At 36.8% G+C, this 22,119-nt stretch overlaps 3 protein-coding genes across 3 annotated transcripts; 1 reads left to right on the top strand and 2 right to left on the bottom strand.

Annotated features, from left to right (window-relative positions):
* Positions 1 to 476: 476 nt before the first annotated feature.
* LOC144653666 (protein BTG1-like) lies at positions 477 to 1,506 on the top strand. Its single transcript, XM_078513720.1, has one exon. It carries the CDS (start codon positions 742 to 744, stop codon positions 1,231 to 1,233), a length of 492 nt encoding a protein of 163 aa, XP_078369846.1. The 5' UTR covers positions 477 to 741; the 3' UTR covers positions 1,234 to 1,506.
* Positions 1,507 to 3,623: 2,117 nt separating this feature from the next.
* On the bottom strand, positions 3,624 to 11,293 carry LOC144654415 (high mobility group protein B3-like). Its single transcript, XM_078514563.1, has 5 exons — positions 11,137 to 11,293; positions 10,293 to 10,621; positions 8,558 to 8,800; positions 7,565 to 7,727; positions 3,624 to 4,840 (listed from the first exon to the last, which is right to left on the bottom strand). Exons 1-5 carry the CDS (start codon positions 11,141 to 11,143, stop codon positions 4,782 to 4,784), a joined length of 801 nt encoding a protein of 266 aa, XP_078370689.1. The 5' UTR covers positions 11,144 to 11,293; the 3' UTR covers positions 3,624 to 4,781.
* A 2,440-nt stretch (positions 11,294 to 13,733) lies between these two features.
* On the bottom strand, positions 13,734 to 22,088 carry LOC144653664 (zinc finger MYND domain-containing protein 10-like). The gene is made up of 16 exons (XM_078513718.1): positions 21,974 to 22,088; positions 21,841 to 21,883; positions 21,471 to 21,536; positions 20,429 to 20,542; positions 19,678 to 19,731; positions 19,414 to 19,493; positions 18,958 to 19,009; positions 18,444 to 18,532; positions 17,956 to 17,996; positions 17,716 to 17,775; positions 17,441 to 17,523; positions 16,520 to 16,609; positions 16,251 to 16,376; positions 15,818 to 15,939; positions 14,977 to 15,102; positions 13,734 to 14,016 (listed from the first exon to the last, which is right to left on the bottom strand). The coding sequence occupies exons 1-16, from the start codon at positions 22,081 to 22,083 to the stop codon at positions 13,947 to 13,949; spliced, it is 1,326 nt and encodes a 441-aa protein (XP_078369844.1). The 5' UTR covers positions 22,084 to 22,088; the 3' UTR covers positions 13,734 to 13,946.
* Between the last annotated feature and the right edge of the window lie 31 nt (positions 22,089 to 22,119).

Genomic DNA, 22,119 nt, shown 5'->3' with positions numbered 1-22,119 from the left:
CATTATTTGAGAGGACAAAAAGTTGATCATCGTGTAAGGCGCCTTGTAAAAAAGATAATAGAACAATTAAACAATGAAGAAACATGGCGTTCCGGGCCGCTTATAGATTATCTTAATCTTCATCTGTGTTTATTTTCTACGTCACGCATGAATTAGATTGGCTTTTCAAAACAGGCTCGATCACGTCCCAACACAAAGCTTCATTTACCCCTCTGATAAGACGATATAAGTCAAGCCACAGAGTAAATAATAAAATTCTGGACATGATTGCCACGAAACAAAAAAATAGATGCGAAGAATCCCAATTTTTCTTGCGCGTTTCAGCGCAGTATTGACGGCAAACAGACAAGCTGTCCCACAACAAAAGGCTATTCACATTTCAACCTTTTCGCTTAGCAACCCGACTCGAGCCCTTTGTAACATTCTCGCTTGTGATTGGTCGCTGTCGTGACGTCACTGTGTGGGTTTTTTACCAGACGCAAGGCTATTATTTCCGCAAAAGTTTCGACGCGAAAAAAAGCTTGAAGAAGGTTAGCTGAAGAACGATTTCGGAGAAGGAGCCGTTGTGTTCGGTGGTGGATGGTAATTTGCTAGTGAGCCGTTGGGTTGAGACTCCCGAGAAAGTAACTTGATTGAAAGAAACACTGCTATTTGGAACAATACCAAACGGACGAAAACGAAACTAAAAACACTGTTCGCTGAAGGATAAATTTTTAGTTTCTCAAGATAGAGTCGTAAATCATGAAGGCTGAAGTTGAAATGGCTTGTAGATTCGTCACGAAGATGATGAGGAGTAACAGAAAGCTATCGGAGAAGCAGATAGAAGCTTTTCACAAGAAAATGAAGGAGATTTTATGCGCGAGATACAAGCATCATTGGCACCCTCAGAATCCTTTGTTAGGAAGTGGATTTCGCTGTATTAGAATCAACCATTCCCTCGATCCAGTTATCGCTGAAGCAGCACAAGCTAGCGGTCTTCTCAACAAAGATCTAACGCTTCCCGAAGAGCTAACGCTATGGATCGACCCAAAATCGGTGGCGTTTCGAATTGGGGAAAACGGATCCATTTGCGACTTGGATGAGTCGATGGTTTCGCAAGAAAACGCAAGCAAGCCTTCGAGAGAAGCGCTGAATTCAAGAAATCAAGAAAGAAGAAAGCGAAGCAGTATGAATCTCCTAAATTGCACCAAAGATGTGGTTAGTTTTCCAGTCTCGTCCTGTATTCCATGCTAGGGTTAAAAACAAGAACTTTAGAGCAAAATATTTGTGTGCATATATAAATTTTCTGGTATACAAAGATATGTAAATTTCACGTTTAATCGAATATTCATTTCGCGTTGTGTTTTGGTGTATAAAGACAGAGCTCGGCTTTAATAATTTTCTTTGGCTGGGAACTTTTGTAAGATAAGAGCTATGACCTGTATTTTTAACTGTATAGGATTTTGTAAAGTCTGTACAGTTTGCTGTTCACAGCAAGAATAAATTGGAGTCTATAACATTGAAACAGCTTTGAGGCCGTGTTATTGTTGTTTTTCTCTGTGTGGATATATTTGCGCTTTTTTTGAAAACACCAATATAGGATATTGTAGCGATATTTATATTCATGTTCCTGTTTGAAGGCAACGAGAAGGAAAAATCATGAAGCCTTTAGGCGGATTTATGGATGTTTGTTTAGAAGTGTCTTTGTTGAATTATTCAGCATCAGATGGAAGGAAGTCACCTGATTTCGCCATGTGTTTGACAAAATGATGTAAATAGAACATATTGTATTGTTGGCTCAGATTGGATAGAGAAAGCCTTCCGAATATTCCCAACACTTCAAATTCTTGGAGTTTGCGATAACAACACAGGCAGCACTAGAGTAAAATGTTCGATGCTGTTCATCCTTCTAAAATACCCTGTTTATAAATCATGAGAAACTTCTGAAGTGCAGCGAACCCTTTTGTATCAGCCGCTGATGCGTAGCCGCACACGCGAAGCTGAAATTTCTTTCGAATGAGCTTTATTATTATTAACCCCCAAACGCGCTTGTTCGCACAGAAAATTTCTGATACCCACAAAGAATTCGCGATTTCCTTTGAGGCTCTGTGGAAGCCCCTTATTCATCTGTTATTACTTTGACCATTGTTTCTATTTTAGGATAATTCGCAGCGCTGTCAGTGGCCATCACGATCATGTGACAGATGAGAGGGAAATGTCACGTTTTTGATGTCGCGTGAGGGGTGTTAATTGCTTTCGGTTTCGAACCCAACAAAACTCGCTGCACAGCATTTAAATGGCTTTTCAAGTATTTGATAACCCTGGGTTTATATCTATTTTTTAAAGTGATTTTTGTTGACCTCTGACGAAGCGCGCAAGTTCTTCGTGAGGTGCGCGGGTTTTTTTTTTGCCAAGGTTGAAAAAGAAGCCGATATCACACTGATTGTGTATCATCCATCATCTTGGACCTGATTTATTTAAAGAAAAGCGCTGAAAAAGTCTAATTTTAGGCGCAAGGGCTATAACAGTGAGTGTTAAGACAAAGAGGTGTTCATTAATCGAGTTCTTTTGTTTTGTTTTGGGCATAGTGGGGTTTTTGTTCTGATGCAACAACCACCAACTAGAAAGGGTCATAGAAATCCGGCTAATAATTGTTTTTAACGTATTCAATGGAACTACATTTGTTTTCTTTTTTCAAACTGCATTTGTTAATAATTTGGTTGCCCGAAACCATATGAAAAATTCAAAACGATAGAGAATCATTGCAAAACATGTTATTTCAAGATCTGGAGGAAACACAGTGAATGTAAAATATGAAAATATCTGAATCCCAACCGTCTTTTCTGGGCATTTACTCCCGAGAAAGACGTCCGAAGCAAATTAATACAAGCTTCGATAATTAAATAATAGCATAACCAAGAAAATAAGAAAGCAATTTCCGTTGTTCATCGAACATGAAAGTCATGTGAACAAAGGAGATTTCAATTGGAGAAAATACATTTTGATCACTGTTGTTGTTGATAAGTTTCAATAGAACACTTTCTTTGGCATTGAAGTCTGTACAATGCGAAACACTGAGTTAACCTGAAGGAAGCCTCAAAATAATGCTAGTCGATAGGAAAATGGCAGAGGAAACTCATTTTGTCTGAGCAAAAATCAAAATGAGTTACAATTTTTTTTTTTAAAAATGAAAAGTTTTTTCCTACAATACACTGTAACTACAAGTCTAGCTACAACAATTTTGGCGTTGTTTCAATGTTCTCTCCAGCCTGATTTGTTGTTTTAAACTTTCTCTGTCAATGATAACTGTGCATATTCAGCAATTCTTCCATCTCCGGCACTGCTTGTCATGGATCAAACTGGCTAATGGGTCCAAGTCTGGCTCAAAACACAATCCACCCTCCCATTTTAGCTACCGCTCTGGAAACAGGGACTCAGTTCAATAGTTTCGATTGGCCGACAGCCAATCCTAGTCTGAAATGTCAGCCTTCCTCTCCTCGGAGGGACACAGGGGAGGGGGACAACGCTAACCCTAAGGGTTAGACTAAGCCAATACACACTATTGTTGTTTGCATCTACAGGGCCAAGGTGACAGCTTTCACATGATGATTTTTAGATACCTGAACAAACAAAGAAACAACTACTGAAAAAGAACAGCTTTATTTGAAACATATACATGCATGTACAAACTAAAAAAATCTCTAAGTTTACAGACAGTGCCAACAGAAATCAAGTATGCATAAACAAGGGGCTTACATCAACTCCTGTTACCAAGGTTACATGGTTAAAAAAGATGTTTTATCCTTTACAAGCAAATCAAAGGTTTTTCTTCATATGTCCTCATTTCAGTTTGTTAACAGGATGCAATGTGGCCAAACTACTACACTTGATCTTAGCCAAAAGGCCAAGTGAGATACCACATTTCTTTTCTGCTTTACAGTGTGTGGAATGGAAATTCAGTCAAGTCAACAAAGCAATTACTGTAACCTTTCATAAGAAATGAGGTGTTAACCACATCCAGAATCTTACACCAAATGATAAAGAAAGATTATTTGCAAAAAATTCCTTGATAAATGCAATGACTTTTCCAAAGCTGTGACTGAATTCAGCATGTTAATTAGACCATGTTGTACAGCATTACATTCTGCATTTATTACAAGAGAATTCAATATGGCACACAATTAAATGCAGTGTAAACAAAATTTGCTTGAAAATGATGTTCTGTTGGCACTAATGCCTGTAAACATAATGATACTGTTTATCGATTATACAGATCTAACTAAATCAGAATAAATACATGTAGCTACATAGTGGAGATCCTATTTAATACTATTTAACAATAGTACGTCTGGCTAATAGTAAAATGAACACGCCTTTTAGGCCAAAGCAACTGCCACTCAATCACACTTATGTCTGCAAAAGTTAAATTCTCTAAGCTGTTAACAAAAAAGTGGGATCCATTTGGGCTAATTTTACAGAGCCAACAGAAAAATAGTTTGATCTGTGCACTTTCCTCGCTTCAAAACTTGATGAAAATCATTCAAACAGCATTTTTTCAAATGGTCTTACTGCTAGCAAGAAAATTACACTAAGGACAAAAAATGCCAGCTGGGAAAGTGTCAATGAAATCTGGCATGTTTACAAATGATATTTCTTTAATACATTAATGACACAGCAATGGACATGTACTCTTGGAGTTTCAAATCAGAAAAGACACTAAAAATTGTAAATATGAATGAGCAGCAACACAGAATACAAGAATGGCTCTCTTTTTTAAGAATGCAAGTCGAATGCCAGGTTCTTCACTCATCATCATCGTCATCATCATCATCATCTTCATCGTCGTCGTCATCATCTCCACCTAAAAATAACCCAGATTAAAAAGTTATACAAATGTTGGCAATAAAGTTGCTCTAAACATAACTGTACAAAACCCATGATTATTGCCTTTACAAATATTATAAGCTTGGTTTAGTTCACTCAAAACCTACTTACACCTGTGCATAGCAGATGTCAATTGACATCCATCTTTTGACATGCTAAACAAACAAAATGGATCAAAATCCGCAAATCACAGGCCACAAGTATGACCTTCTGAACTTGTGGGCTCATTTGCATCGGTTTTGATTGGCTCATTTCAAACAGCATGTCGAAAGATGGATGAAGAAAGATAGCTATGCACTTAACACTGAAAGCGGCTTATTTGCATTTCTCAGGAAATCCATTTTAAAGACCATTCGCTTACAAAAAATCAATGTTGTGCCAGCTTTTGATATTCATCACTATCTCATCTTAGTTCGCTGTTTGCCCATTTATCGCATAAATGATAAGATAGAAATGTCTACACAAACAGCAGCAGGGACGCCGCATGGCCAAGCGGTTTAGGGCGCTGCTGCTGTAATCTGGAGGTCCAGGGTTCAAAACTTCCACCCTGCCACTAGCTGGATTTGTTCTCGGTTGTCCGGAGTTCAAATCCTCCGTCACACTAAACTTTGTATATATCCAACTGGTCTGCCTCCTGGCAGTTGGGATTTTAAATCATGTTATGTTCATTTAGAATATTTGTTTCTTCTGTTTCAGTGGCATGCCTGCAAACTTTCTATCTTGAAGCTAAGTGCATGACCACTATAAAAAACATTTAAATTTACAAACATTTACATCCCTGGCAAGAATAGAGGTAATTTTGTGATAGGGGAAGTGAATAACAAACACGTGATCAGACTACAGTAGAATACAACCACAGCAAGACTCTGGTTAAAAGAAAAGGGCCATTAAAAGATAAAGCTGTGCTTCAGAACAGAAGTGTAATAACAACCACGAATATTACTAGCCATATAGTGATTTTCAATAGAGATAAATTTAAAGGAGCTACATCACAGGGATTTTTTTTTTTTTCTTTTTTTTTTTTTTAATTTTTTTTTTTTTTTTTTTTGTTTTTTCTTTTTTTTTTTTTTCCCCCCCCCTTTCCCAAAAAAAAAAATCCCCCCCCCGCCCTTTTCCCCCCCTCCCCGCAATTTCTTTTTTATGGTTTTTTGGATGGCCGAAGAATTACATTGGTTTTGGTTTTACACACCAATTAAAACTCCTAACCTTAATTTGCAGAGAGAAAGCAAACTACGGCTATAAGAAGATCCCCAGAAACAACTTGAAAAGTTTAGCCTCAGTTTTTCAAGTTGTGATCCATTTCCATCCTAGCCATCTGCAGCCAAAGACACTTGCTAACAGTTTCAGTGCTCTAACAAAGCAATTGCTAATAAAAATGGACCAATATTTTTAGGTTTCCTATGACACAAATATACAACTATGGTATTTCAATAAACATTGTCCGACCAAAGCTTTAAGACAAGACCCGTCTACATAGGTAGTATGGGTCGAAGAAAAGAGCAACTGCATACATGTGTTGAATACTAATGAGATGTAAGGACATGACAAACGCGATTTTGCATGTTTTCTTTCTCTGCAGACATGTGGAAACAAGGTACTTTTAACCAAACTAAACACCATTTCTAAGACTTTTCAAAACTCAAAGCTACAACAGTGAAAGAAAGCTGTACAGTAAAGGTCTGCTCCGAGGTAAACAAATTGATGAATTCTTTATGTGCAAAAATACACACTTACAAGTACCGTAGTTATTCGGTTATAAGGCGCACTAGGTTATAAGACACACCCCAAACTTGGCAACTTTGTTATGCTAAGTTTACAAACTGAAAATTCTCCAAAAACACTCGGTTATAAGACGCACCATGAGTTGGAGAGGACAGTTTTTTCTTACAAAATTTGAATGTTGGTCATACTCCTTGGAACAATCTTCGAGTAAAAAGCTAACATTTCCCGCTAAAAAAGACGTAAATCCACTTGAGCAAAACATCTTTCCATCGTTCATGCTTCGAACTTAGCTGCTTAGTAACCTGGCAGATGTGTTGTTACCAGTGACCATTGAGTTTGTAGCTTGGTTACCAAGTCCTCAAGCATGCTTCGTATCGCTACGAACTTTGTTAATCGAGTGGTTTACAAAGATTCTCAAGCTTTTTTGATGTTTTCCTTGTCTTCTAAAGTCATTTTTCACTTTCCACACTTAAAAAGGTTTGTTTCAAATGAGTATGCTTGATTTTCTTTGTCTAATTTCAACAAAATGCTGGCATATACAGATGTTTCTAAAACTCGTTTTATATAAGCGATAATAAACTTTGCGTTTAAACTTAACGTTTGTTTTATCTTACTGTAAAAGTCAATAACCAACAGTAAGTGTTTTCATTTCTCTTGTTTTAACTGTAAGTTCCAGTAAAATGGCGGTCATAAGATTTTGTTGGGCGAAAATACTCGGCTATAAGATGCACCCCAATTTTGGAATGAACTTCCCACAGGAAAACAGATTTTTTTCGAAAAAACCGTGCTCCTTATAACCGAATAACTACGGTACATTTCCTATGGGCCAATATGCAAAATTCCAGTGAATACCCAGATCACCATGCGGTCTTGCTTTTAAGCTTTAAGCTTTGATCTGACAACAGAGCTGTATATTTTGGCTGTTCAAAAATCTGGTTAATCTGTGACAAAGCCCCTTTACGCCCTGACATGAACATACCATCATCATCCTCCTCAACTTCCTCTTCCTCTTCTTCATCATCCTCGTCATCATCATCGTCGTCTTCATCTTCTGACTCAGATGGTTTGGGGGCCTCCTTTTTGGGTGGTGGCTTCTTTTTTTCTGGTTTTGCCTTTGGTTGAGCTGCCTCTTTTCCAGCATTCTACAAAATAACAAGGTAGGAACTATTAATAATGCTACAGTTAAAACTTTGTTTTCCCAAAAATGTTTCTTTTGTTGATTTGACAAAAATATATCAAAAATAGAAACTTTAAAAGGTCAAAACTGGAGTATTTTTTTTTCCATCTTTCCACGTAGCTATGGCAACAAATTTTGTTGTTGATAAATAAAGAAAGATGTTTGGATTGGACTCTGTTTAAAATGACAATAGCTTTACTGGTTTACAGTAAATGTTTTTTAGTCAAACAATCAGGCTAGCAGTAATATTAAATAAGGGCAAAGACAGAAAGGTCTAAGCTATTCTGAGCCCCCATTAGAAATGGGAAAGCTGTGCAGGAAATGACAGCAGGCAAATATATCTTGACACCATAGGTTCCACATCCAAATTTCAATTGCCTTTCCCAAAAACAAACTATGGTATGGGGAGAAGCGAGTGTAAGCAAATGCGACAGCTATACGTGTATGACAATTAAATACGCAAATAAATACACCCTTAATGAAAAGAAATTATATGAATTAACAGTTACAAGCCACCAAGTTTATTTTTTTCCTTAGTGGCCATTTGGCCACCAACTGCTCAAGTTTGGTTGCCAGTGATAAATTTCAGTTGCTAAATTAAGCAAATATGCTTTCAATCCTTCTTCACAATTTCAGTCGCCAGGCTGGCGACTTCGGTTTTAATTTAGACACCAGCACCAAAATTTTAGTCCCCATGGTAACTAAAATGATCTTAACTTGGAGCGTTGAGTTAGAGCAATGGAGGTCTGCTTTTTAAAAGTTTTTTTTAATATCGCTGTCCAACTTTCTACTGACCTTCTTTCTCCACTCCTCCATTTCACCTTCATGCTTCTTTTTTGCAACAGTCTCCAACTGCTTGAATTTCTCTTTGTCTTTGTCAGTCATGCTTCGCCATTTCTCTCCAGCAAGGGCAGGGATTTTCTGATCACCATCAAGTTTTTTACCCGCCATTTCCTTTCGGAATTCAGCAAGGAATATGAAATAAGCTGTAGGAGCACGCTTTGGCTTATCAGATTCAACTTTAGCCAATTTTCCACTCTGTATGGAAAGGAAAACAAAAACAATCACTTACTATAGACTTGAAGGATCAATTACGGTTTCTGGGAAACTGCTCACCTACCCCTCCCCAAACCTAACATTTTGCCCAAAGCGATAAGGGTTAATGTTAGGTTTGGGGAGGGGTAGGTGAGCAGTTTCCCAGAAACCTAAATTGATCCGACTTGAATAACTTGGGTAGAGAAAAAACAACGAAAAAACACCATTTCTACTGGAAATAAAACGATCAAATCGAATTCTCTCAACTGCTGTTACATGAAATATATGAAGACAAGTAAGAAGAACTTGCATTTTGACATCAAGACTTAAAAAATTTTAACTGTCAACAACATATGAAGTTACTGTAATATTGTCTTTAGAATGAAATAAAACTCAAAATAACAACTTAGGATTTACATGTGATTATTGTCTAGGCAGTTAGACCCTTAGACCCCATGCAGGATCCTTTTTTGTGTAATTCTTCTTTCAAGATTTTATTTTGACATGATCAGTATGGAATTGATTTTGACTTGACTAGTAAACTGGCAACATTCCATTCACACAATTGTAGGAAATTTTGGCACTGACCAACTGGTCATAGAATTAACTGCAATATCACAACAACAGCTTTAAACTGTAGAAGAACTCAAAAGAAACACAGAAAGGCCAAAAAGGGGCATGGATGGGCAAAATTCATGAAGATTAAAACGGATTGTGTTCGGGTAAACTTGAAAAACATTGGCCTGACATTTTTCAAGTTTATCTCAATTTGTATGAAAGTGTCATTTACAATGCTCGAAAATCATCCTTGTTTGTTATGTCTGCCAATTTGAAATACCTACTGAGCAAATGAACAACAGTAAGCTTTGACCTTGTAGACAAGAATTTGCCCTTCCTTAGATTTTCTCTATGGGAATCCCAAGTTCAATCTTGTCTGTTTCTTTATTATGAATTAAACAAAACACTGGTTTTTACTCAAAAGGAATCTGAAAAATGTTTGTGCTCTTTAGCACTTAAATGTAGATCTCACATTTTTATTTTATTTAAACCCACACTTTCCTAAAAGTAAGGTTAACATGAAATGCAGAAAATTTCAGAGTTAATCAGTACGATCAAGAAAAGAAATAGGTGAAAAACAAAATTTTAAATTTTTACTTTTTCTAAAAGTTTGGTATGCATGGAAATTGATTTGTGAGAGAACTACGAGATTTGTGGAAAAAACTAGAAATCTTTTGAAAAATGTTGATTAAAAAAATATACTTTTTTCTTATAAATTGAAATAAAAATACATTTTAGCCTTCAAAATCACAGCAGTTGAATCATTAAAAAATTCTCTTGAAGCAAACTTTTTCTTCCCCAGGAACAAAAATATCACGTGACATCACATTGGCGGTTGACACGAAAGGGAGAAAGGGTGGCGGCCATGTTGAACAGCTCAAAAATGAGTAATTTAACTCCACATTCGAGCTTAGTTTTGCCGAGAATTCTTGCCTACCTCTCTCATATAACGATCTTTGTCTAACTGGGCCTTCTCGTCGTATGGTTTTCTGTCATCTCCCGAGAGATTCTTCCAAGCTTCGCCGGCCATCTTCGCGACTTCGTTCGCCTTGGGTAGTGGATCACCTTTCTTTTCGCATTTCTCTTTCAGCTTCTTTCGGAAATCCGTGGTGAAGTGAATGTAGGCTGAGGACGCTCTCTTCACTTGTGGTCCGTCGCCTTTCGATGCTTTTTTGCTTCTTTTCCCTTCTTTACCAGTCTTGGATTTCTTTGGAGACCTCGACTTGTGAAGCGCTGTGTCCGCGGATCGTTTCTTAGACTTCGCTCCTTCGAGTAAAGAAGAACAACATCATGTCTTCGCATCTTCGAGGTCAAAACGACAGCTTAAGTATCGTTTGCAAGAAAATTTAAGCCCTTTGTCGCGATATTTTGGACGCAAAAATCAAAACTTTAGGTTAGTGCAACAGATCGGTAAGTCCCCGAGGCATAATTTATACTCCTGTGTATATACCCTTAGCGCGAATTGAAATAAAGAAACTTCGAGCGAACGGCTTCGAAATTAGTCGCAGCGGACATTTTTCGCCGTTTACTCCAGGTACAGACGCTTATTTTACTAAACTAGAGCATATCTGAGCTTAAATTGTCGGTTGAACCGAAGAAATTTCTGAGCTGATTTTGGTGGTGCACACTTCCATACGTCCTATAGGCTTCATAAGGCCTCGTATGAGGCTAGTAAGGAAATATAAGACAACAAGGGGAGAACAATTCATGGAGTCGCTCATAAGAGTTTGACTGAGATTTGAAAATAAAAGTGCCGCAATGCAGCGAAAACCCAAAATTACCTTCCATGTCGTTGGATTTGCGCTTTTCAGATGTCGAATGACTTGTTTTCTTGCTCTTGTCGACTTTGCGCCGAAAAAAAGCTCGTTCCGCCAAGGTCTTTTACACAAGCTTACTGCTTCTCTCAGTATAAGAGCACAAGGGAAGAGACGCTTGTAAGAAGACAAACACGAGGCAGCCTGACGCGCTGCTACTGCGCATGCGTAAGTGCCGGATTTGTCTGTTTTATTGGATGCGCGTCATATATTGTATTTTTAGGAGTGTCTTCTATTATTTTTCAACGGACAAAACCTTGTCTATCAAAAGATTTTTGTCTTTTATCCCTTCTTAAATTTATTCAAACAGTCTTTCCCGCCGTATCAACACGCACCTCTAAGCTCCCCCATGCGGAGTCTGTTATTTTTGCTATTGTTTTTTGCTGTTGTTTTTACACCCTAAAGACTAGATATTTTTTGATAAGCTATTTGAAAGATTTCATATTCAGCAAGCTATTTAATTGACCGATTTTCTGAAGTGTTTTTGAAAAAAGAAACGATAATAAACAAGTTGCAAATATCCCGGCAAAAAGAGCGCTTAAAAAACAAGTCGACGTTTTGAAAATGTTGTTTTCAGGATTTTATTTTGCAGCAGTGTCTTGAAGTTTTTTTACAGCACTGCAAAAAAAAAAAATAAAAAATAAAATAACTGGCTTTAATTTTTTGGGTTTAAATTCCTTGTTATACCACTCTGTCTTCTAGATTATGCAATTTAGTACAAGCTACAGAATGCTGACACGCATGCAAACCACGCGCGCGGACAGCGAAGTCGATGCGTGAAGTAAGCTGATTTCGTTCGTGTAGTCGCGCGTGTGTCGCGTTTTGCTCGCCGACTCGTTCATTGCCAAGGTCAGCAAACCCTGAATCCGTTTCTTTCAACAACATAGGTAAGGGGAATAAACTGTGCGCTCTTTTCTTTGCCTTCCCCTTCGCATGATTTTTTTGGCATTGTCGAGTTAATTCAGTAAGCCGTCAGAGGGAGGGGGTAGGTTCAATCCCGGGAGTTCAATGAAAGTGATCCAGCTCACAGGAGAAAAAACATTGCAAGACAAGCAGGTGAGACAATGCTTGAAATGTTGTTCTTATTTTGCAACAATACTGTCAACACCACCACCTTATCTGAAGTTGACGCTGTTCTTACAACACTGCAAAAATAACTGTCTTAAAGCCTACACTCTTTTTTTTTTTTTTTTTTTATAAGAATCTAGTTTATAAGAATATCGAGGCTGAAATTTGCGAATTTTTAAGAATATTTTAAGAATAAACTCGAGGCTGAGATTTTGAAAAGAATATAGTTTTTGGTTGAAACAAAATCAGGTATTTTCATTTCCCTCACTTTATCTCTGTGAGGAATGCTTTGTTTAAAGCCAAAACGGCCAGGCTGTACCGAAAAGCAATGGTACATATACACAATGTAACACGATACAGATCTGGACACTTGCTTAAACGGAAATGTCAAACGTTATTTTCTTAGAATGTTCATAAGAATATTTCAGCCTAAAATCGGCAGAAAAATAAGAATATTCAGCCTGGGTCGGAAAAACTGTATTCTTATAAAAAAAGGAATGTAGTTCTTATATTACCCTGTAGAAGACTAGTTCTGTTAGTCGAAATATTGTGGCCAGTAAATAGTCCCGGTCTATTTCCCTAGTAATGGATTTGCTTTTTTAAGATGTTTTATTTGACTGGTAAACATTCCGAGAAAACGGACATTTACAGCTTAAACATGTAGATTTTTTAAAAATCTTTCTCAGAACTAGTCTCTTCTAGTCCTATGCCGCCAGAGGAGGGGCGGTTAGGACGAGAGGACTGGTTTGAACTTGCATGTGATTGGCAGCTACAAAATGAAGACATGACGAACACACGAATGGTACAGTGATTGAGACGTTTTGTAAGGGCTCCAAAAGTGGCATAGTTTTCAAATTCGAATACAAATCACTACGCTAATTCCACATCAAATTAGCCTATTGGGGCTGTTTATTAGTGAGGCAAGAGTTAATACTAACACATTCTACATATTGCACGAGTGGAAGAGCGTGCGAGGGACGATGCGCGCGAGGAGAGACGCGCGCGCGCGCTCTAAATGGCTGCCGCTCCACTGATGACCCCCACTGATGAAGGAATTTTTTACAAAATGACACTTCTATTATTCCTTTTTATACTTTATTTCATTTCTGAATTTTTATTTTTTAAATATTTAAAATATAACGTTCTCAGCGGCCACCCCACTGAAACGGTCAGGCGTTTTTGTCCCAATTATGTGCATGATACACTTTACTCTTATATGTGGGCAATAAATACCGCAGTGCACGCGCGCGCGAGTCACGTAGATAACACGTGCGTTTTCATTGGCTGTTGTGTAGGTGACGTACTGACGAATGGCGGGAAATTATAACGCGCACATCATCCGAACTAGACTTTCTCAAAGTCCTTCTACGCGCGGTACTCGCGGTCGTCGCTTCGCGACTCACTGCGCGTCGCTTCGCGACGCGTGGCTCGCTTCGCTCGCCAATAGAGGGCGACTTGGTGCAAGTCTACATCCGAACGAAACTGTGCCAGTGACTCCAAAATTAAAACAGAGGCAAATTTTCACTGATTGGCCACACTGGAAATATTCAAAATCACCGCATAATGCACAGAAGATGTCCAAACGCCAGCCAGCCATTGTGACCCATTGTCTCTCAGCGTTCTTCCTTGTTTTTACGTGTTGTGACGCTATTTGGAGATCGGCGTCCAAAACAACTCGTAAAAAACTTTTCGCGTGATTGTAGCCTGGGTTATGTTTTAGATTCTACTACCAGATTGCAAGTAGGTTTGTGTTTGCTCCAGTGTTTAACTTGGCACTCCCTGGAAGGAAAAATGAGTTAATGTTAAAAATATGTCCGATGAAACTCAGCAACAGTGTAATTCATTTGAAGGTTTTGTTGTCAAAATTTTATTCACGAAGGAAATATTTGCTAAAACTGTTTACATTCACAGATGGCAAATCTATGTTTTTCAGGTTTGTTGTTTTTAATACACCTCGATCTTCTCCAATCCCTCATACAATAGTGACGTCAGCTGTGACTATTACACACTGGAGATCAGGGCTGGGTTGTTCAAAGCATGATTAAGCTAATCCAGGATTAGCGTGAATTTTGATTTTAGCTTTACAGCCTTTTAGTGAGATTTTCTGTTTATATTTTCTGCCCTTCAGTTTTGCTGTTGACTAATCCCAAACTCCAGAAAAAATAAGCAATAAAAACACTTTTATACAAGAGAAATCGAACTCTTGATTTACATTTAATCCTGGGTTAGTGTTAATTAGCTTTCGAACAACCCGGCCCAGCGCATATCCCATAGCTCAGTGATCAGAGCGTCCAAACATTACTTTTGTCGACTCCCGTTGGATGCCCCAAAATGTTATTTGCTTAAGTAAATTTGACGTGAATACACTTCTTCAAAATACACACAAGGCAAATTACCGTATTTTCTCAATTAAACGCCGGGTACCGAATAAACGCCGGGTCTCCGAGTTGAAGTTGAAAATAGGCCCCTAAGGCATTTATTTGTGGTATAGTAAGCTGTAGGTATATTAGCAACATACATTTTTGACAAAAATGATGGATAAAACTCGTTGCTAATTAAAAATCGAGCTCGAATTAACTGCACAATTCAAATAAACGCCGGGTGCAGCAAGCCAAGTTTGAATTAAACGCCGAGGGCGTTTAATTGAGAAAATACGGTATGTGGAACCACAACAATTCAAAGCACAGGTGGGCCAATAAACTGAGCTTTGGCTGGAATGCCATTTAAAAGTATCATTACCTTTTACAGTACCACTCAGTCTGACATCTTGAGCATCGCTTAGTTGCTGGTTGGCCACACATGGCACATTTTGGTGGCTCGTTGACAAGTTCCTCAAGCATATCCAAATTATAGGTATCTGCCCACCTAAATAACAAACAGCCATAAGATAAGATCCACTACTTCATCTAATAAAACCCCTTACACTTTCATATACTTCCAGCTTCACCCAGCCTGAAAACGCACCCCTTTCAGGGCCACCAGGTATAGTCCCTCCCTTCCCTTCCCTTCCCTTCCCCCCAGGAGACTAAGGTTGTGAGACTTTAAAAACGTCTGAATAAAGAGCATATAAGAATTTTTGGTGGTTGGCTTAAATGTAGGGCAAAAAAATGGTCCATAAATTTGTGAAGCAAGATCAAAACTGCGTTAGTTTAAAAGGATCAGAGTGTAGGAAAATTAAAAATGTAAAAAAATACTGTAAAATTCTGGTTATAAGCCCCCCACCCCGCTTATAAGCCTCCCCCGGTTATAGGCCCATCTACCTGCAAACAAAAAAATACATCTGATTATAAGCCCCCCCCCCCCCCCGGATATAAGCCCCCCTCTGCCGGATGACATTACTGAACAGGGCTAAATGTTGCATTTTATGCGTTTTTTAATTAAAAAATGTTTTTCGATCATGGATCGTTTCGAAAGGTTTTTTTTTATTCTGCTTATAAGCCCTCACGGATATAAGACCCTGTGTTTATAAGCCCACCCAAAACCCCCTTATGAAGTTGTATAAGCCCAGGGCTTATAACCGGAATTTTATGGTATTTTAATAATTTCTTTATTTTAAAAAATGATTGTAAATGATACTCACATTATAGCTTGTTTTTTAATATCCTCTGCAGATGGTGAAAAGAAAGCTTTCTTCTGGTATTTAGCAATCTTATCCCATTTGCCCTGGTTTTCCTTCACAAGTTTTTCTCTTATTTCGGGAACCTAATTTCAAGAAAATTAAACGAAATTCAGCCAATCCCTCAAAAGAGATTTAATAAAAAAATTTAAACAATTTTCCCTGGTTTTCCTTCACAAGTTTTATCTATTATTTTTGGACCAAATTTCAAGAAAAATAAACTGCACTTAGCAAATCCCTTAAAAGTGATCTTTTTTAAAAAAATTAAACCATTTCCCCTGGTTTTCCTTCACAAGTTTTTCTCTTTTTCGGAAACTAATTTTAAGAAAAATTAACAACATTCAGCGAATCCTTTAAAAAATTATTTAACAAAAAATAATTTAAATCATTTGTAAACCTGTTCCAGAATAATATCTTTTTTCATAGCTGGTGGCTCCATGATGGATAACTGCTCAAGGTATCTTTGTAAATCTATCAAGCTAGGAATCTGATCAAGAAGTACTTCATTCATAAAACCGCGCAGCTGCAAGGCAATAAAAAAACATCCGGGGGAAATTTTAAGTTGGCAACTAATGAATTTTGCATACTTGTTACTTACAAAAAGTTTGCAGAACGTTTTTAGAAGATTATGGAGTTCAGTTTCAAAACCATAAAAAAATTAGTTACCTTTAAAATTTGTTCCTTGCTATAAGAATTAAATTCATACTTTCTCTGACAGTCCTCATTCATAAGCAGCTGATAAAGAGCAAGCCATACCTAAACATAAAACAAACACTACAGCTTCAATAAATTGGTCATCAAAAGGGGAATAATGGGTGTAAAAGGACCATGCACAGTGGGCTATGTTAAACCCAGGGGTGGGGGACTCGCATATGAAAGTGACGGGGATGCTCGTCGTCTCCGGCTAGGGGTGTAAATTTCGGATTTTTGGTCTCACTTAGGGTGTTCTGGGAAAAATGCCAATATTTTTAGCCATAATGGTCTTGTTTAGGGTTACACTCATAGAAATATACAAATATAAATTCTATTTTTAGTTTTTTGATATCTTTTAGGGGTCAAAAAAAGGTTGAGCCACGTCCAGATTGGTCTCTTTTAGAGGTTCTTTTCAAATTTTCTGACGAGCATCCCCGTCTGTTTCATATAGGAGTCCCCCCCCCCCCCCGGGATATTAAATGTAATAACTGTCGTACCTGTAGCATTCTGGGCACACTAAAGGGAAGCCTACTGCCGGAGCTTATCCCAGTTCTGTCGCATTAAGCAGCTAGGAATATTTCTATTCCCGCCTGAATGGGATGCTAGTCCATCGCAGGGTACCCCCCCCCCCAGCATTATGTCGCCGGTACCCACTTATACACCTGGGTGGAGAGAAGCACTATGAGAGTAAAGTGTCTTGTCCAAGAACACAACACAGTTACCCCAGCCAAGGCTAGAACACAGACTGCTCAATCCCAGTCCAGTGCACTAACCATTAGGCCACCGCGCCTCCCATCTGGACATATTGCAGGCCTATAATACTAGTTTGTAGTAATATGTACATGTACACAGTTCTGTAATTTTTTTGAAAAAAAAAAGATGAAGTGAACTTACTTGTCCCTCTGTTTTACTGAGTTGTAATCTTTCTCTTTCTGATATCTCTTTCCAAGCATTATCAATAAATTTCATCAGTTTCCCTTAATTTTTAGAATGACAAAGACAAATATTGATGTCGATTAATCCAAGTCACTATGAATCATAATTAGGTTGTATAATATGCTTTTAATTTTCCATGATTGTATCCTTCTTAAAAAATAATACAAACAGAAAAAAGTAAGAGTCATTTTGTGTTTGAAGTAAAAACTTTTGGAATAATAAATGTCACTCACCACCCACTCTTTTAATCCATGGAGGATTTTCCACCAACTGAACAAGTACTACAGGGGTGTCTGCAAGCGGAAATGAAGTACTTTTTATTTACAAGTATGTCCTTTAGCTGAATATTAATGGATAATATCATAATGAAAATAGCCTATTTAAGGAATTGCAATATACCATTGCTAGTTTTTAATAATTAAAAATATTACCGGTAATATTTGTAGGATAAATACTTAAAATCAAATACTTACTGTGGGTGTTTAGAAGCCGTGTCATAACGCTCAAGGGTAAACTACAAAAAACAGGTGCACATTTTTAATAATCATAAACAATAACCACCATGGAGATAACTGTTATACTTAGCTGAAAAATTAATGTCATTATCAGTAGGTAATATTAAAAGTACAAAAATTAGTTGAATTTGTTATAAAGTTGAATTCCAATAACTCAAACCTTCAAGGGAAATCGAAAAAGGTTCGAGATATCGGGAGTTTGAGTTATCGAGGGTAAAATTAGTAAGAAAACGACCTGGAGGGGGATTGAAGAAGGTTTGAGTTTGTGGGAGGTTTGAGTTATTGAGGGTTCGAGTTATGGGGTTCAACTGTAATAGGGTCAAGAAATGGTACAAAATAGTCTAAAGCTATTAATAGTAAATTTAAAAGTAATGTTTACATAGTTAAGCTGAATCTAATATTGTACTTGGGAAGGACAAAAGATTTGCACACTGCTTTGCTCTTACCTAGGTAAGCAGTCTGTGATGTATCGAAGAATTGAAACAGACTTGACGCAAACAGTAAAGAATATTGTTCTATCTTGCTTCTTCAACTCCTGAAAGGGGATACAGTGAACCCTGAAATAGACTGATTGTGAAAATCTGAGTTCTGTTAATTATGATTAATGAAAATAATGTCTTTAAAAATACTGATCAATGTTTGCTTGGCCATGACGTAAGTACAAATAACTTTCCAAAAATTAAAAATATCTTTTACAACTGAGGTATGAATATTAAACAAATACAGAGAAGCTGGCAGAGAAATTTCATAATTCTGACAGCTTGACTTTTTGTTCAAAAATTTTAATTTATTGAGTCAAACCTCTCCTAATGGACATCTTCTATCTGCAGGTAGACACCTACCCTAGGTGAACAATTTTTTTGTTCCCAAGGGTATCTGCTTAAAATACATATAAGGTTCGACTGTAGGCGTAACTATATAATCTTGAAGGTTTTTTTACTTATTGATCTGTACATGTACCTCTATGCTTGAGGGATCATCACCAGCATTTGTTGATTGATCCTCTTCTTGCCTGCAAATAGTAAAAAGACATTTCATTTTCAGAAAATTCCTTTTTTACCACCAACATATAATTATTATGTGTTTGGATTCCATAGCAAGAAACACTTACTAAACCTGTTATATTGCAATTTTTACTTGAGTGTCAAAAGTAATGTGTGGTTCCGGAAAATATCCATACCCACCCCACAGAGACCATGAGACCAGCACCAAAGTTTTTTTTATCATTATTGATCAACAATGACAAAAACAAGGCAAAATTAAAAAAAGTGAAAACTCATGAAAATCTTAATGGGTTAATTTGAATTCTATCCAGAAACAAAAGAAAATGTCTTTGAATTGCCAGCAAGAAAAATCACCAGTTGAAAATTGACTTAATATTATTTATCAAATCATTTGAAACCCTGAAAACAGTACCATGCAATAAGTAGTGATATTCTTCTGAGGCAATAATCAGCAAGATCGAGAATGCAATCACCAGCAGCTTCACAAGCTTCCTGAGGGATTATAAAAAGGGTGTCATTTAACATGAAAAGAACTAAAAATCATGGTACGTTATTATTGATCTCCTAATTACTAAAAACAATATTTTTATGTTACCAGGCAGATTCAATACATTAAATTAAATATATACAAAGAGACACTAAAAAGTATACAACATATTTTAAATTTTAAATTTACCTTGTGATACAAAATAGTTTCCAGTAGACTTATCACTGTTGCTTCATGGAATAACTGTCAAAAAATATATGAATATTAAATTATTACTAAATGCTCTAGATACTACCGGTAGATTCAGGCTTGAACAGGATTCAAACTCATGTCCTCTGTGATACCAGTGCAGTGCTCTATCAACTGAGCTATCAAGCCAACTGGGAGATATCGATGGTCAGTTTGTGAGTTCATAATTCGAACTCACAAAGTGATCAGTCACATTTCATATATTCACTTTAAAATAATTATATGTAACATTGTATATAGCATGGGGTAAAGGCAGTGTCGAAAAGATATTACAACTAAGTCCTTGTAATATTAATTATAATTATAAAACTAAATGTAGTAAGTGAATATTAAAGTTCTTTAAAAATTCTGATGCTGACTTTGTTGAACATAAAAACAACCCTCATAATGAACTTTTTAAAAGAGGTTTTGACCGAGAACCGTGGGTCTTCTTTGGTTTAATCATGGCAAAAAAGGCAATATTTTTGCCATGTTTAAACCGAAGAAGACCGAAGGTTCTTGGTTGAAACCTCTTTTAAAAAGTTCATTATGAGGGAACCTTGTTTTTACGTTCAACAAGTCAGCATCAGAATTTTTAAAGAACTTTAATGTCTACTCCTGACTGCAATTTTAAAAATTTTCTGTTTAAGTGAATATTGTATAAAGATTATATTAATAATGTCATCAAAGCACCATTGTATAAAATACTTACCACAAAATAAACAGGTAAGGTTGTTTGGGGGTCGTAGCCTGACTCTAAAATTTTTGGAAACACCTTGTCTTTCCAAAGTTCCACAGCTAGTAACTCATGAATCAAGATAGGGATCTGCATGTGTAGACAGAATGTCACAATTACATTCTAATAGCTATGAAAATTTGAGTAAAGGCTTAATCAACTCCCATTACATTCAATATTCAAAATAAGGGTGTCGCTGTCAAATCAAGTTTGCTGATAAACGTATTGGCCTACTTTTTAAATGATTTATACTTGTCTGTCTTAATTTCACCCAAACAGGTTGAGTACTGGTCCCATGGGTAGGGGGTGGGGGATAGGGTAGGGATAGTGTCACTCCCATATGAAAGGAATGAGGGTGCTTGTAATCTCTCTTGGGGGTGTGAATAAACGGATTGAGGTCTTACTACAGGTGTACAGGACAATAATGACTGGTAATATTTTTAGCTGTCAAACCTAAATAACCCTGTCATACTGTGTATTAGTGTAAGGTAAGGTTTATAGGTAAAGTCTTAATTATAACGAGGGTAGCACTAAAATAGCATAAAAACACTAACAAACCAGTGGCCCCCAAATCTTATTTACAATAAAATATAAAAATACTCAAAACAATACGAATATTAAAACTATGGATAAACTAAAACTATGAAATATTACGAATAAAAATACAAGAAATACGAGATAAAATATTAAAAAGGTAAAAAGATGTAAAAGTATAACTAAATTACAGAATAAAATGATTTAAAAACTGCTGTTCTTTAAAAATTCTCTTCCAAAGAGAGTTCCTATCAAAGCTTTAATTATTGGCAGTGTGTAAACCAATCAAGCATGAAAAATTGTCTTTTTAAAAGGTGAAATAAATCTTGAGCTATCCGAGGTTCCCTCTCCTGTCTCCCTACGAGGTTCCCTCTCCTGGCCATGGTTAATGCACTACATAAAAATCTATAAAAATATTCATTTATAACTAAATAACAGTACATGTATTAATTTTTCTAAAAAAATAAATTAATTTACTGTTTACCTTCTCCAAAGTTATAAGCAGCTCCTTGATAAATTCATCTGCCTGCGATGTCGCACTAATGATGGCCTGTTAAATGCATAGCCATCATCATCATCATCATTTTATGCCACTTTCCGTGCACTCTATTTGATTGGTTCTTGCATAGTTAGTAGACTATGGTTCTTAGCACGTCCTATTTTTTTACTTATCTTTTAAAAAATTCTCGATTTTGATTGATTATTAATTCTAATGTCTCCTCGAAATGCTGGTCAAAAGGTAAAGGTAAGGTAATATCTTTTAAAAAATTCTCGATTTTGATTGATTATTAATTCTAATGTCTCCTCGAAATGCTGGTCAAAAGGAAATTTCAAAAATAAATCTGAAAGCTTACTTGCATGTTTAGTTTTTCTATGAATTCATGTTGACTCATCCATCTGTCAAATGGGAAAAAGACATACAAATTGAAAGGTTATTTTTACAACAACTACAAGAAATAGCTCAATTATTACACGGCAGACACTTACTTGGGACTGCCTATTTCCTTCAAGGGATACGTTTTTAACTCTTCAATGTATAATTCTGCTTCTGTCGCTAATAATACTTGCTTTACTTCAGCGCTCGAGTCGCCCGCCATTTTGTTTTCAAACTGCAGTCAAGGAGATACCGCTGA

Source organism: Oculina patagonica, chromosome 5 (genome assembly GCF_052425735.1).
Source record: "Oculina patagonica isolate OP01 chromosome 5, crgOcupat, whole genome shotgun sequence".
In the NCBI taxonomy this organism is placed as follows: Eukaryota; Metazoa; Cnidaria; class Anthozoa; order Scleractinia; family Oculinidae; genus Oculina; species Oculina patagonica.
This window is presented reverse-complemented; position numbering and strand designations above follow the sequence as displayed.

What these genes read in the sequence shown, in the direction of transcription:
- LOC144654415 (XM_078514563.1), bottom strand. An exon ending in TGGAGGAGTGGAGAAAGAAG is followed by an intron (nt 7,728 to 8,557) that starts GTCAGTAGAAAG and finishes GTTATTTTGTAG; the next exon opens with AATGCTGGAAAAGAGGCAGC. An exon ending in AGTTGAGGAGGATGATGATG is followed by an intron (nt 4,841 to 7,564) that starts GTATGTTCATGT and finishes GGTTATTTTTAG; the next exon opens with GTGGAGATGATGACGACGAC.
- LOC144653666 (XM_078513720.1), top strand. Translation starts at nt 742, where the DNA reads ATGAAGGCTGAAGTTGAAATGGCTTGTAGATTCGTCACGAAGATGATG.
- LOC144653664 (XM_078513718.1), bottom strand. Translation starts at nt 22,083, where the DNA reads ATGGCGGGCGACTCGAGCGCTGAAGTAAAGCAAGTATTATTAGCGACA. An exon ending in CCTTACCTGTTTATTTTGTG is followed by an intron (nt 19,732 to 20,428) that starts GTAAGTATTTTA and finishes ATTTTTTGACAG; the next exon opens with TTATTCCATGAAGCAACAGT. An exon ending in AAGATATTATTCTGGAACAG is followed by an intron (nt 15,940 to 16,250) that starts GTTTACAAATGA and finishes TCTTGAAATTAG; the next exon opens with GTTCCCGAAATAAGAGAAAA.